The sequence below is a fragment of the Heterocephalus glaber genome, unplaced genomic scaffold, assembly GCF_053883595.1.
Source record: "Heterocephalus glaber isolate CG9 unplaced genomic scaffold, H.glaber_assembly_v1.0 deba00001606, whole genome shotgun sequence".
Taxonomy (NCBI): domain Eukaryota; kingdom Metazoa; phylum Chordata; class Mammalia; order Rodentia; family Bathyergidae; genus Heterocephalus; species Heterocephalus glaber.
In genome coordinates this window covers 5,887,787-5,903,539 of record NW_028258377.1, presented here as the reverse complement: position 1 = coordinate 5,903,539, position 15,753 = coordinate 5,887,787, and the positions used below count along the sequence as shown (strand labels likewise).

The 15,753-nt window shown below is 36.3% G+C and overlaps 1 protein-coding gene across 1 annotated transcript; it reads right to left on the bottom strand.

Annotated features, from left to right (window-relative positions):
- Positions 1 to 5,378: 5,378 nt before the first annotated feature.
- Atg12 (autophagy related 12) lies at positions 5,379 to 15,623 on the bottom strand. The gene is made up of 4 exons (XM_004836174.4): positions 15,418 to 15,623; positions 11,456 to 11,592; positions 6,981 to 7,043; positions 5,379 to 5,846 (listed from the first exon to the last, which is right to left on the bottom strand). Exons 1-4 carry the CDS (start codon positions 15,581 to 15,583, stop codon positions 5,787 to 5,789), a joined length of 426 nt encoding a protein of 141 aa, XP_004836231.1. The 5' UTR covers positions 15,584 to 15,623; the 3' UTR covers positions 5,379 to 5,786.
- Positions 15,624 to 15,753: the final 130 nt, after the last annotated feature.

Below are 15,753 nucleotides of genomic sequence, written 5' to 3'. Positions count from 1 at the left end.
CACACCTGTAGCCCCAGCACTCGGGAGGCCGAGGCAGGATTGCCACAGGTTCGAGGCCAGCCTGGGCTACATAGTGAGTTCAAGGCTAGCCTGAACTACATAGTGAGACCCTATCTCAAAAAACAACGAACAGGGCCAGGGATTTAGCTCAGTGGTTCCACTGCCTCCCTCATCCCAAGTCCGATCCTCGGTACCAAAAAAAAAAAAACAACAAATAACAAACAAAAAAGCATCCTAGAAGCTAGCCTTAGTGGTGTGTTTTGCCCCTGGGAGGTGATTAAGAGGGGCTCAAGTAACTTGTGCTTTTCATTATTTACTAAAAAATTTTGTTGTTTTGTTAATGTTTTGAGTCTCTTATTTCAGCTACCTAATCCATTAATGTATGAAATGAACAAAAATCAAATACAAGCTTAACTTCTCAGCATTTCAGGTGACTCTTCAAATTTTCTGACAATTCATTTTCCACTTTCCTCTTTTTGATCTTCACTTCATTCCTTTTTTTTTTTTTTATCCCTAAATACCTTAAAGATCTTTCTTACACGGGCACATTCACTCTCTAAATCTCATTCTGTCCCCACACTCATGGTCTCATCTTCTCTGGGTAGGTATAGCCCAGAGTCCCTACGTTTACATGCCAAGTGCACTCTATAACCCCTTTTGAGATGTCAATGAAGTAGGTTAGAAAATCTACTCCAGTGTGCTCTTCAGCTACCAGAGCTGTTAATTCTGCCTGGAAGGCACCAGGGCTAAACAACCCTACCCACCACTGCCTAATCCTTCCTTGTTATTTTCCAAAGGCCTTGCAACCAACTGCCAAAATTTCATGCTTTATTGGTCATTTTCCTTTTGCCTTGCATTTTTTTCTTTCTTGAATCCAGGGCTCTGCCACTGATCTACATTCACAGTCCCTGGATAATTTTTTTATTTTTCAGCTGTTTTGCTTTGTCAGCTAAAATGAGTTCTGCACAAATTAAAAGCTTTAAAATTCTGATGACCTTCTGCCATACAAAATATTTTTCAATTTCCTTCATTGTTGCTTTTCTAAGCTAAATCACTCAGTATGTGTAGGTACCAAGTAACATCCCACCCTCCAAATCAGGGATCTCATAATATTATGCAGTTAAGTGATTAATAGTGGTAGTTTATTAAGGGAGAAGTCACCTTGAGTGATTCAGGTAGGTTCATAATATTAAGATTAAACTAAACACACTTAACCATTTTTGAATACTTTTCCAGTCTTTATGTGGCCCATAGCTGGCTTCCCTAGTGCTAAAAACTTACTCAAAGTACTACAGTCCTTGGAAATGAGGCAGAAGCTGTATGAAAGGTTTTTCATTTTTATACTCCTTCAATATCATCAAATGTTTTCCAACTTTGTATTATACAGCTTGAGACACATTTTACAGTTTTTAGTTTCTTCATTTAATGAAAGAACATATTTAAAGTCCCTTTAAAGTTAAAACTTCTAGAAATCAGGATTCCAGGAAGTATCTGATTTTATCTTCATTATAGATAAAACATTCTTAACCTGGTGACCTAAATATGAGGAACTCTATGAAGCAAATACTTTCAAAAATGGGAGCATAGTCTGCTAATTATCATATCACTTTATGTGCTGTGGGTCTTTGTACAAGAAGACAAAGCAAAATTTTACATTAATATTTATGAATAAACAATTTTTGGTTCTAGCCTCCTAATTAACTCAGGGATTACAGGGATTCAAGTAAATGCTGTAAAGCTAGTGAAGAAAGACTAAATCAAGAGACAATGTAAATAGGGTTTGTAAAAGCTAAAGGTCCTACATATTCTTCAAGGTAGTTATGGATGAAAATAAGTAACATATCTATATTTAGCTAATCTTAAATTTATTCATTTAATGAACAGTGCTGGGGATTGAACTCAAGGCCTCATACCAGGCCTCTACCACTGAGTTATGTCTCTAACTCTACCCATAGACTTAATAAGCTAGTAAGTTTTTTAAATGAAATAGATTAAGTTGATCTTACAAATTCAAACTCAAGTATTTTTGACTGAGGTAGTAAATATTCTATTATATGATGTATCAGTGACAAATGTGATACATAAATTCAGGTATTTGCTATTTCTTAAGTGTCTATACATATATTCCTTCAGTAAACCAAAAGCCGAGAACACATCTTTTCCATAACCATCTAACTTGAGATTTTTTCCTAATGTTAAAATTTTGTACAATTCACCTTATCAGTACTATTCCTTTGCTATTGGCTGTAGTAATTTATTACAAAGGGACCTTGGCGTAACAGGAAATAAAGAAGTCACATTCTTAAGCACAAAATGAGAACTAGACAGCTACTACTTCACTGTAAAATGAATTGTTCCTTAGCATCTCCTAATGTTAACATGTAGTTGACCACTAGCCATAAAGTACATTCTGGGATTTAAGCGATCCAAGTGTAGCTCAAGTCTTTTGACAAAATTGTATCATTCCAACTATATTACCTTTGAAAATAAACACTTGGAACTCCAGTACTTACCTTAGATTGTTTGTGGACATTCAATTTGATTTACTGGAATGCTTTTTTAAAATACGGCATAACAAATACAGAAGAAAAAAACATTGACTCTCACTTTGAACGATGCCCCATCTAATAGCATCAGTAAAAACAATACTCTTAGTTATGACACAAAATACACATAACATGTTATTTTTCAATTATTCTGTGAGTGCTTTCAATTTGGAAAATACAATATGAACACGATGTTGTCAGATTTACTCAGCGAGTTCTTTTGACATTTATAAATAAGTGTAAGTAACAACATTGTGACTAAAGAATCTTAAATGACGCGACTAAAAAGCACTGCATGACTCATTTGTTTTTTGGGGTTTTTTTGGGGGAAAAGGCAGTGTTTTTATTCATTAACCTCTTTTGATAAGTTGAAATTTTTAGCATTCCATACACTCTGAATTGTAACTAAACAACTAGAGGTTACTCGCAGTTTTGTTGAAATGCAAAGAAAAATTTTGTGACGTTTTTGAATCAGAACAACCCAGGAACTAAAAGATCCCATTTTAGATTTATATACTTGATTTTCTTATAAAAATAACTTGTTATGCCAACATTTAGCTGGTAAAGGCAGCCTCTGACATTGTTAGTCACAGCAACAACCAGAGTATCATTATGAGCTACAGTAAAATAAATCTATAAAAGTTTTTCCTATTTGAATGAGTAGATTGGAGTGGAAAAACCACAGCTATGAAAAAATAAATGTAAATAAATAGAAAATCCAGAAAGTAAATATGTAAATATTAGAAATGATGCCTCAAAAAAATGAAGTCAGTGGAAAAATTTTTATGAAAGCAATTTCAGAAAATAAATGCACACATTTAAAAAATACAGAACTCTACTTGCTATGTTGGAGTAGCTTAGAGGTCCATTTACTCACTGTGAATTCTCCCCCTTCTGGCTTTTCTGAGTGATAAAGCAGTCCGTAAGATTTTTATACTTACTGTTGCAAAATTTCTCAATTGTAAAAAATAAAAAATCTCTTCCTCTTTTAAAGCAAAATGGAGAATTTCTTCAGTATAAAACAGTATGAAAGCATGTTAAATCTACTTTACCATATTTGCATGTTTTTGTGTTTTGGTACCGGGGGATCGAACTCGGGATCTTGTGCTTGGGAGGCAGGCAGCACAACTACTGAGCTAAATCACCGGCCCCTATATTTGCATGTTTTTGATAACCAAGTTCCATCTTTTTACTGAGAAATATTCCACCGTGCACAGCGAACAGGCTCATGGCAGAGCCAGACAGCAAAACGTTTCTAGGGGCAGCAATCTAGGCCCATGGAATGAACTTGGCCAGTGATCTGTTTTTGTATGGCCCTGAGCTAAGAATGGGTTTTTGTTTTTTAAAAGAATCATTAAAAGCAACAACAACAACAAGAAAGATGCGACAAAGAAACAAATACAGTCCATAGAACTTAAAACATTTGTGATGTGTCCTCCAGAAAGTCTGCAGATTTTTCCTTTACATCAGTGTTGTACACACTTCAGGTAGTGCAATTCTTATCAGTACAAGACTGGGTTCATTAACTTCCATTATAAATGCAGTTAGTATTCTTAAAAGGCGTCCTTTTCTGATGGTATTTTTCAGAATTCTTTCAATTTTTCTTCATCTCCACATCCACAAAGTTCAACCTTGTTTCTCTTTTGATTTTGGAGTTTCCAATTTTCTATAAATGAAGGCAGCAATTATTTTTGCATTTCTAGCACTTATATGCTCTTCCCAAACACTTTTCTTTGCTCTATCATAGGCATAAAATTTCACAGTGGGATAGGCTTGGATTCTGGCTTTCTGGCAGTCTACCTTGCCAGCTTTCACTTTTCCTTTAACCATCCTAGCCAAGAGCTCAAACTGGAGCAAAATTTTGGCAAGGTCCACACCAAGGTGCATAGAAATCTACCACCCAATGATTTTTTCCCCTGTAAAACCTTTTCATTGAAAAGTCTGAGGTGTCAGGATCTGTGGACACTTGAGGTAAAAATCTCAGACCCCAGATACTTAGGGAATAAGCATCCCTATTCCAACCATTGTAACTATGATACTGATAGTCTTTGATTTTTTGGAGATAAAATCTTATCTTAGGGTATCTCTGAACATTTTCTTGGACACAAAAAGAAAGGTACTGTTGGCAGTCGACATTGCCCACATTGATCAGTCCAGTTAATGTCTGGGCCATACTTTGCCATTCTGGCATCAGGACTTGACAGGGGAGACACCATGGAGAATAGAAATCAACCATCCAGACCTCGTCAGGCTTTCTGTTTAACCCGTTCGCTGAATGTGGTGGGTGTAAGAGACCACTGAAGGGTTCCCAAGATCCTCTATGCCAGGATCTGCTCTGCAGTGATGGCCTTCATTGTCGTGAATACTGGACTGTTTGAATACCACTGTCGTTGGGTAAGCCTGCATATTATACGTTACGGAGTGCATGACTCATTTGTGCAGAATTTATAAAGTTACTTGTTCCCCAACATAATTATATTTATTCTCTAAAAGTCCTTCAGTTCATCTATATGCTTGTGATCCCTGCTAGAAGTTACCAAGAAAGTCTTTTCTTTTGGTACTAGGGATCTCACTCAGGTCCTTCTGCTTTCGAGGCAGATGGTGGCACCACTGAGCGAAATCCCTGGCCACGGGGATTTTCTCTTATTATCACCTGGCAATGATGTAAAACCAAACGGCCAAATCCTTTTGGCCAGCGGGGCTGCCCTCTACTGGACTAGGTAAGGTATTCAGCCAACATGTTTTATAAGGAATTACAGAAGATAGACTGTAAATATAACCCATTCTCCCAAACAAAATGAGGATCCCTGAATAAGCTCCAAAAACAAAACAAAACACAAAAAAATCCTTTAATAAATTAACTTTTACCATAAAAAAATCAAGAGCGCCAGTAGTATGAGTAAACAATTTCAGAGACTTTAAGAACGGGTAATGAAGAAGTTTATATAGTTTCAGTCTCCTTTCCTTGGAGGCAGATCTGAAACAAACATACTAATTGGCAGGAGCAATGGAGATGCTCCAATGTCAAACTTTTACAATGATCTGTGCATTAATATTTATGACATTTTTTGTGAATCGATTCACTCTATGGATGTTTTCTTATGCATATAAATGAGTCAGAGCAGATACATGTTGAGCAGTTCATATTCATTAGGCCTATTGCCACTGGCAGCAAAACTGTTCAGAGCCATTTCCTTTATGAAAAATCATTTTGAGAAGCAAGTTGTTCTTCTGTGTGGTTCAACCCCATGCCTGAGATTTACAATAATGCAGGACCAGTTTACCATCACTGCCAAAGCACTGCAAAAGAAAAAAAATGCAACTTTTGTTATTCTTAGATGAAAACTAAAAGACTGTCATACATATTATAAATAACCTTAAGGCTACTTCTAAAAGATGTCTATATTTACCAGACATATCAATAATCATGTTTAGTAAAAAACTGTCCCTGGAACATCTTAAGTATGAATGGGCTTACATGTTTTCATTTTGTCCCTTATCTACACCTCTAACCATAAAATGCTATTTTCAGCTGTTTTCCAGTAGTACTAGTATGTACACTTTGATTATTGCCATGAAACTGCAAGAATGTTGAATAAAGTAATTCTTATAGTTTTAATTTCAATTTCTTGAAGGCTGTTATGGCTTGTGTCTAAATGCACCCCAAAGCTTCATGCAGTCATAGGTGGAGCTTTTGCAGAGGTGGCTGGATCTAGAGTGTGTGATGCTGGAAGCGACTCATAGTGCAATGCTAGGCTCAAGTGCACTAGGATTAGGAGTGTGAGTGTTACCTGCCCTAAAGTCTGAATAAAATAAAAGAGGCAGACAGACGCTGTTAGAGCCTTTAGCTTGCTTCTGCTGACTTTCGCCTACTATGTGCCACTCTGCCTCAGCGCCTGCCAACTCTGGACTTGAACTGTAAGCCAAATAAACCTTTCCTGGGCCGGGGGATTTAGTTCCGGTGCCTGCCTCACAAGCGCCAAGGTCCTGAGTTCAATCCCTGGTAACAAAACCAAACCAAAACAAAACAAAACAAACCTTTCCTCCTTTAACTTTGGGTGTCGGGTATTTTGTCTTAGCAATGAGAAAAGTGACTAAGACAAAGGCAGATCTGGATTCTGGACTATATAAACAGATAATGAAAAAACCATAAAAACAGATAAATAAAAACTTCCTGAGAATACAAACAAAAGACAACTCTGAAGTACAATTTGTAACTCGATTCTTCAATCACTACATAATTAGATCTTATGTTCAAGGTGTGAGATATAGCAGAGTACTAGAAAGTCATTTCCTCTTCACCTTTTTGATAATTAAGAATGGCATGCTAGCTCTTAAATATGTAACTTAATGTTCCATACTAAACATTACATCATGTATACTATAAAGTACAGATACTCCATTAAAAAAGAAAAAAAAGCAGTAACTTTTTACCTCATAGAGCATTCCAACTTCCTGGTCTGGGGAAGGTGCAAAGGACTGATTCACATAAATAAACTACAAGAAAGAAAAAAAAAAAAAAGATTCATTTTTAATGGCACCCTGATTAACTTGCATTTTTTAGCGTGCTAATCTAGCTATTTCAAGCTCTTATCTTCAAACTGAAGAATGTTTCCCCATACTTCTAACTCATCAAATGAATCTTTATTAAGATCACATCTTTCTTTTCCAGTGTATTAAAAAAAAACCAGAATTTTTGTTCCACTCAATAAATCTAATATTCAAGATATTCTGTACATACATGGCTAGGTTTTATTTATTTATTTTTTTAAACTTTTACCACTTTTGAAAACTTTCAAAGGTAGTGAATTTCAGGCTGGGTAGCACCAAAGTTCCTTGCAGGAAAATGATGGGAGAGTAGTTTTTGTTAATTTTCTTTTTAGAAAATAAAACACACCTTTCAGTATATATAACCAAATTTTAACACTAAAATATCCTGGGCTTTAAAGTGTCAGTATAGTTGGCTGACAGACTATTTTGAGCAACTATAATAATAATAAATATTTTTCCCATAGGTAATAAGGTGGTGATTAAGTTTATGGGTTCTCTTTAGACAGATCTAGGGTTGAAACCTGGCTCTAAATACAAGTAACACTTCTTGGCTTGTTTATTTGTAAGATATGCAAAATAATAGTACCTATACCTTTTGGGTTTCTTAGAAAAGAAAAAAATGAGAATATTAAAAGTGCCTGGTACATGCACTCAAGAGTTAATTATAAAATTATTTAAAAATAGTACATGCTTCATTATCAATTCAGTTAAAGTCAAGTTATTTGTAAAATACGGAAAATAGTATCTGTACTTTTTGTGGTTGCTAGGAAAGAAAAATGAGATAATACATACTAAGTAAGTGCTTGGTATATACATTCAACAGATGTTATTAAATTATTTAAAAGTAGTTCATGTTTAAATATTACAAAAATTTCAGAAATTTAACAGCAATGTACATTTTAAGGTAAATTTAAGATGTTACGGTAGCTCTTGGAATTCTAACTATAAGCGAATAGACTTTTACCGTGTTGGTGGATTTTCAATTAGAAGGGGGCAGGGTGGTGGGTGGCTCTAGTAAGGCACTTGCCCAGCATGGGAGAGGCCCTGGGATCAATCCCTAGTGCCAAAAAGATAAGTAAATTGGGAAAAAGGATTCTGATGAAAGTTTAGTTGATTTCAGAAAACATTTGTGTCTGTGATGTACTAAGAACCAAACAAGGTATGGAATTATGAAGATTAGTGAGATTTTTCCCATCAGTGAACTTATGATCCACTGGAGAGGCAGACATATGAATAGTTAATACAGAAGAGAAAAGCTAGTTTATGGAGACAGCAGAGTACATGCAGAACCAGGGAACTCAATGATTTTGCAGCAGAAACTAGGAACTGAAAGTGACTGTATTTAAAAAGAATTCAATTAGTTTAAGAGCTTTAAACCATAAATAAATGTACTTTGCAGGTATGGTGGCTCATGTCTGTAATCCTAGCACTCAGGAGGCTAAGACAGGACGATCTTCGGTTCAAGGTGGCCAGCCTGGGCTATTAGGAAGTTCCAGGCCAGCCAAACTACAGAGCAAGACCCTGTCTCAAACAAACAAAACAACCAGAACACCTCCCCTCCATAAACCATATTCAGTATCTATCACTTTCACATAGTTTTTACCCTTTGTTTCTTTTAAATTAAAAGAATTAAATTACTTTTTTTCTTAAGCTATTATCTATCTTATATATTATGTTCACAGTAGTCTAGTCTTCATTCTGAGATAATCTTCCTTTTATTTATAATTCTCTTCTTGGGCTTTCTCATTTTATTTCTTAGTTTTATTAATGCTAATTTTTTTATGTCTAGTATCATTTTCAGAATGCCTTTTAGTTTTGTCTTGTATGGATATTTTTCTGCCATCATTTCACTGTCTTGAGGGATGCTATTTTTTTTCTTTTTAAATAACACCGTATGGGACTTGACCTCAATAACTCCTGTTGCTGGAATTGTTTTTATGTGAAGTTTGTTTACTTCTACTTTTGGAATAAGGTGGCCTAGGATAGTTTTTGTAACTTCTGAGAGCTCCCTCTTCTGTTATGCTCTTTAATAGCACTCAAAAATATGGAGGCTTGCTTTCCAGGCTGTTTCTTTCCACTCTGATCTAGTCTTTATCTTTTCTTCCTTTCTCTTTTCTCCTCCTTGGCTCAATTTTGATTTCCCAAAAATTTCTCCCATATGGGGTCCTGTCCTGGAAGTGGGTCTGTTTTGAGAGCCCTCAGGGGCTACACTGCTTTAGCTCTTTTACTCCTCCTTAGTGTGAACACACTGTAATCACCTGCTCAGAGAGAAAACCCCAGTTTCAGGTACTATTTTTTGGACAGGGAAATGAGGCTTGAACCTAGCAAGGCACCCATGCACTGCACCACTGAGCTAAATCCTTAGCTCCCACACTATTATTAAATTTGTGCAGAACAGAACCTTTTAGCTATTTTGAGGTTCTCTTTTTCTCAGTGTTAGATGTCAACCCTGTTGCTTACAGCTTCTCTTAGTCTAGAGATTCTGGAATCATGGAGGTCCTGCAGTTCCCACCAGTGTTTGAGGTTCATGGGGATATTTTGTCACCTGGTTTTGCATAAATACTAATCATGTGCATTGGTTTCGCTATCTAGGACTAGCTTTTTGTGGTAATTTAGAGATTCAACTATGCCTTCTGACACTATCTTCTTTCCAGAATTCTTAACATTACTCTTTTCTTTCACCACCTATTTTGCTAAAATAATGTGGGGTGCAGCTAGATAAAAGTCAGAACATGGGAAATCTAGGAAAGCGACAAATGGCAATTATGTGGTTTAATTAAATACATGCTGACATTAATAAGGTCCTATTCAGATTACTGAATACAGGCATGACAAAATTTCAAAACCCTATTAACACAGGTCACAGCACTGCTTCATCCTTTCTTCTATCTCTACATATTTCTCAAACACTAATGCCTTAAAATTATTGTATTGTACTACTCTTACTGACCTTGCCGTCTCTTTATGTTACCTCTTTAGTAGATACAGCTTCTGTTCATTTCTTTCAAGAGCATGTCGTCATTCTCCTAACTGTTCCATTAGGACTTGAACTCTAGGCAAGATTTTCTGCTCCTGAGGATTTCGCTACCATATGCATGTGGGTGATGCTAAAAGCTCTTACCCATTTCTGACATTTCCCCTTTAATTAAATTCCACATGACACCCAAGAAAACAGATCCTTTTCTTATTCTGATTGATCATAAAGGGAGATGTTCACCTGTAAAACTCAATTATTTCTAAAACTTTACCAAAATAACTTTAGAGGGATCCCTGGCCCTATGCTATTCTTGCCTGAAATGACTTCTAGCAATTAACCTATCTTGAATTTTCCCTTTTTGTGAGAGCCACTTACAACCAAACTTAGATCAAATTTTCAGTTTCTTGCTTTTTACTGACAAAAATAACTTTGAAAATATCCACTTTAATAATGATTTCACTTTTTACCTGTTTTCACTTGTTTTTTCCTATTTCAGTTTTTATATTAACTCGTTTTCAAGCAAATACATTCCAATATTTATATATATAAATTCTTAATTTATGTTTTAAAAATACTTAATGATTCTGCAGATATCTATCCACTTACATGCTATCTATATTAACACTGTCCAAGATTGTGAATGACTTACAAATAAAAGTGTCTGACACAAAGTATTAATACAACAAAAAATTCTCAACATAGTTATATGCTACATAATGAAACTGAGGCAGGGACCACAAATATAATGGTGGTCCCATAAAATGATATCCTCGGTGGCAGTCTGGGCTTGGGCTAAGTACTATATGATGTTCACACACCAAAATCATCCAATGATGCATTTCTCGGAACATGTCTGCCCTGTTCAGTGGTGCATGACTGTACATGAAGAGAAATTCCTGGAGACAAATGTCAAATTAAAAACCAGTGGCATTAAAAATATTAATCCTTGTAAATGTCATCCTGAAGTGCTAAACACACATTACAATAGGAAATAAGTACTGCATATACCTTTTAGTTCTTTCACATTACTTGGGAAAGATATATTGTTTACCTTAAGAATGAGACAAAAACAACTCTAGAATCAAAAATCACAACTTCTTTACTAAGAAATGTTCTGCCTGATTTTTCTGTGTAATTATTCAGCAATTTTTTGAGAAAAACCACCAAAATGAGGGGAAAAAATTGGTTCACAGTGTAAGGCAAATCTCAAATTTATTTTATTTCAGAGTCCCCCAAAGAATCATGCAATGAATTACAAAAATCCCACTAATAAAAGAGCATAACGAAAGTGGCATGTGGGTCCATATGCATTTCTACATATAAAACATTCATTGCCCCCCAAAAACTATTGTGAATTTTTAAAGGAAAACAATCACTATACCAACTGTTCAGAGGCCACAAGTTTAAGGAACTTCTTGATGAAATCAATGAGTCCTTGGATCGTTCGTGTTCGCTCTACAGCCCACTTCTTTGTTTTCATTATAGGGGTGTCTCCCACAGCCTTCAGCAGGATGTCAACTGTAAAAGGAAAAAAAATTACAGATAATTATAAAGATCTAATGAGCATGTGATCTAAAAGCATTCATATACTAAAATGTTTAATCTACATAAGCTTTATGTACTTATGATTCAGAAGGTATAATCAAAGATGTAAAATTGTTAAGATTCTGTTTTTTTTTTTTTTTCTTGATCCTACAAAGTTCTCCCCATGGGACTTATCTTTGAAATATTTGACATTAAGAGTTAATTCCCATTTTGTGGTTTATATCTAAATGTGCCCCCAAAGCCTCATGTGATCATAGGTGGGGCTTTTGGAAGGTGATTAGACTAAGGGGCTTATAGCTGACTTGCTGTCAGGAGGTGGGATCTGGCCAGAAAAGTGAGTCACTAGAGGTGTGCCCCGGGGTCAATTTCTTCCCTGCTCCTCTATTGATCGCTGTTTCTTGTCTGCCACGCCATAAGCAAGCCTCCTCTGCCACACTATCCTGTAATGGGGCCAGGTAACTATGGACTGAAACCTCTACAAACTGTGCACCAAAATAGTTTTTTTCTTTAAGTCGTGGCTGCCAGGTACTGTGTCTCAGCAATGAAAAAGTAAGCTGGAGAAAAAAAAAATAGACCATAAAGATATAAAATATGTATTTAAGTTTACAAAAACATCAAAGTCTTTTTTTACCTACAAGAGCAGTAAAGATTAGAGTAACAGTATAGATCATTACTATTGTTGAGAATATAAAATGGTATATCCTTTCCATAAAGCAATGTGGCAATACTTCTAGGAATCTAGTCTAAGAAAACATTAAGATGTACTAAGATTCACTTAGAAGAATTTCACATTCATTGGAGCATTTTTATAGGAAAAACTGGTACATCCAAGGCTCTAACAGGCTATTAAAAAACTGATTAAATAAAAGATGTACTGTATGACAGAATTTATATAATGCAGAGCACATACTCTAAACTGCCTGGATCTAAATTGTGGTTCTATCACTTGACAAATATATACACCTGAGTGAGTTATTTAGCGTCTCCATTTGTAATATGGGGATAACAACACCTACCTCACAAGGTTGTTATACGGATTAAAGAATTTAATACACATTTAGAACAGTATCCAGCATATAACTCATACTCATTCAATCTTAAATTATCAAAAAGCCATTAAAGAAACACATCATAAAAACATACTTAATGGCATAAGGAGGTTGTACTTCTCAGTAAAGATGTTACAGGCAATTATTACTTGGCATTACTTAACACTTTTTGTAACTATCAAATTTTCTATGATTAACTTCTTTAGTATATGTGCTGCTGAAGTGAGCACTCTATGACTAACTTTTCAAATAAAAGAAAACAATAGCATTAAAGATAAAATATAAGGAAGGGTCAAAAGAGGCTTCAGAGAGAAATCAAAAGGTGTCAATAATCCAAAACAGAGATATGGAAACTCCAGACTATGAAACTGTCTCTTAAAGTTACTTTTTTTTTTTTTTTTTAAAAAAGCACCTATAATTGAAAGCACTGAAAACAAAATTGTGTGCTACTATCCCCTAAAGTTAACCTCCCTTATTACATTCTTTAGTATTAAAATATGAAACCATCAGGATCAAAGATCAATTTATTCAAGTTTACCCTAGAATGAAGGCACACAGAACATATGAAGCAGTTTATCTACTCGTTAAAAAATTACTTAATTATCTTTCCTTCAGTTATCTTGGAAATAGGAATGAACTTGGAGGTAATAGATTTTGGTTAGCTTGTTTTTCATACCTTGCTTCTCTGTCATCTCAATCCCCTGAAGCTATCAATATAATTCAGTTGCAATTAGGCATCAAATTGTACTACTGAAAAAGAGTGAGAGAGCAAGAAGCTAGAGAAGTATTTATTGTATTGTGCTTACAGCTGTACTCTTAAATCTGAGGGTGATTTTGTTGGAAGTAATCAAGGGAGAAACATTTAAAATACAAAAGGCCACATCAATTAAATCAGAATCTTTTGGAAGCAGTACCTCAGTACTGGTACATTGATTCAAGAGCTCCCCAAGTGATCCTCATATGCACCCAGGGTCAATAATCTTTCTCCTGTAAATTAAAGGTAATGCATATGAAATATTTAGTGTCTTTCATTAGATCATTTTCCAAAAAGGACGACAATCTCAGGGTAGTAATTCAAATGATGATTCAATTTGTAAAAAGAAAAAAAAACACCAAAGAAAATTATGCAGACCAAAGAAAACATGCTCTCCAGCAAAATCTGGATTGTGGGCCATTGTTTTCTGCTGTTTTTCACACAGGCATCATCAGGGTCAAGTACTAAGGTTTAAGTAAGACTGTTAGACCTTATACCCTTTGAAAGTAGGCAAATGTTTATAGTAAACTAGAAGAAATAAACTTAAGGAAAACCTGCAAAATCTGTAACAGTGTTTCAAAGATTCTAGTGGCTTATTTTCCACAAATAATCATAGTGCATCATAAGGAAATGATTTTCCCCAAATGTAAAGGCAGTCTGATTTTTTTTTTTCTCTTTGCACTGAGGGTTGGGGTGGGGGTGTTAAAGCCAGGGCCTTGAGCTGCTAGGAAGGTGCCCAACCACAGATTTACAGCCCCCAGTCTCAAGGCAGACTGATTTAAAAAAGCAGTAGTGCTGGGATAATCAAGTTACCCTCCACCACAGCAGAAAGATCTGTAAGGCCCCTGAGATCACAGATCAGAAAACATACATACCTACATCTTAAGACTATTCCGCTGTATTAAAAACTCTCACATGTTAAGGCTTTCATTTTACTATGTTTCTCTTAAGTCATTTAAAAGAACGTTTGGTTCCACTATGTTTCTTCTTTGTAACAGAATCTTTAAGTAATTACTTTGAAGGCAATGATACATAATGTACTATTGTTATTTTCTTAGGAAATTTTTCATAAAACAAAAAAGGAAAAAAGTCTGGATTGAGAAAATTTAAGCAAGGACAATGCTAACCTGTTCAATTCAAAGATGTTTGTTTGTTGTTTTTCTCACAGAAAACTGATGTTCAGGACAAGTAACCTTAAAAAATTCTTCGATTTCCAACAACAAACTTTCCAGACAATAAACGCTAGTTCAAAACACAAAATGACTCACAAAGATTCCAGAATATTTTTTAAAGGGAATGTTTATGCTTTTACTTTCCCCTTAGCATTCTTTGTGTTGAGTGGTCAGGGATTTGAATCCACGTCCTCACATATACAATATAAGCGGTCCATCACCGAGCTACACCTTAACCCTTTTTGAGACAGGGTCTCGCTGAGTAGTCCATGCTGGGCTCGAACTCGCAGTCCTGCTGCCTCAGCCTCCCAAGTGACGGGATTAAGGGCGTGTGCCATGCGTGGGTGTAGCTCCTTTAACATTCTTCATATTGGTTCAAATTCCAGTTTTTTGATCAAACAGTATCTATATTGATAGGGGAGGTAGCGAACCAGTGAGAAGACGTGAATTCTAAGCCATGTTTTGCCTTCCTATCACCTTACCGTTATTCTGAATCCCACTCACCTCCTACTTCAAAGAGTGTGAGGTCTGGCTAACTCAAAGGGAGAGTAGAATATACCACAGAGGACATGGCAGCCCAGACTCTGCGCCACAACTAAGGCACCTAATCCATCCTAGCTAGACGCGAAGGTGGGTACTAAGATGGCTTTCTTGAGGGGGGACTCACACGCTTGAAAACTGAAAAATACACTTCCTCTCTTCTGACTAGTGATAATGCATATCTGGGACGCGCCCTCCTCTAAATTTTGCTTTTTAAATTCGCTGCTAGCTTTAGGGACGAAACTAAATTCCCCGTCTAGCCAGAAACTACCCTCTAAATTACTTTTTTTCTTCGTGTCGCCGGCAGGTTCTTCTGTTCCCGGAGAAACTGCACCAGAAGAAGGGGGCTCTGGTGTGGCTGTTTCGGGGGAGAGCTCCGCAAGTCCTTCGCAGGCAGCAGCCGCAGGTGACGGAGAGAGCTGCAGCACTGTCTCCGGCTCCTCCGCCATCTTACCGGGAACGGCCCGAGGCCGGAAGTGGAGCCTGAGCGCGTGCAGTGGGCGGGATCTGCGCTGGGAACGTCGCAAGGGAGGCGTCGAAGTAGGGGAGTCCAACACAACAGTGAACCTTGCAGTCTCTAGGCTCTTTCTTCAAATCGAATCTGTCTCGGACCTTCTGC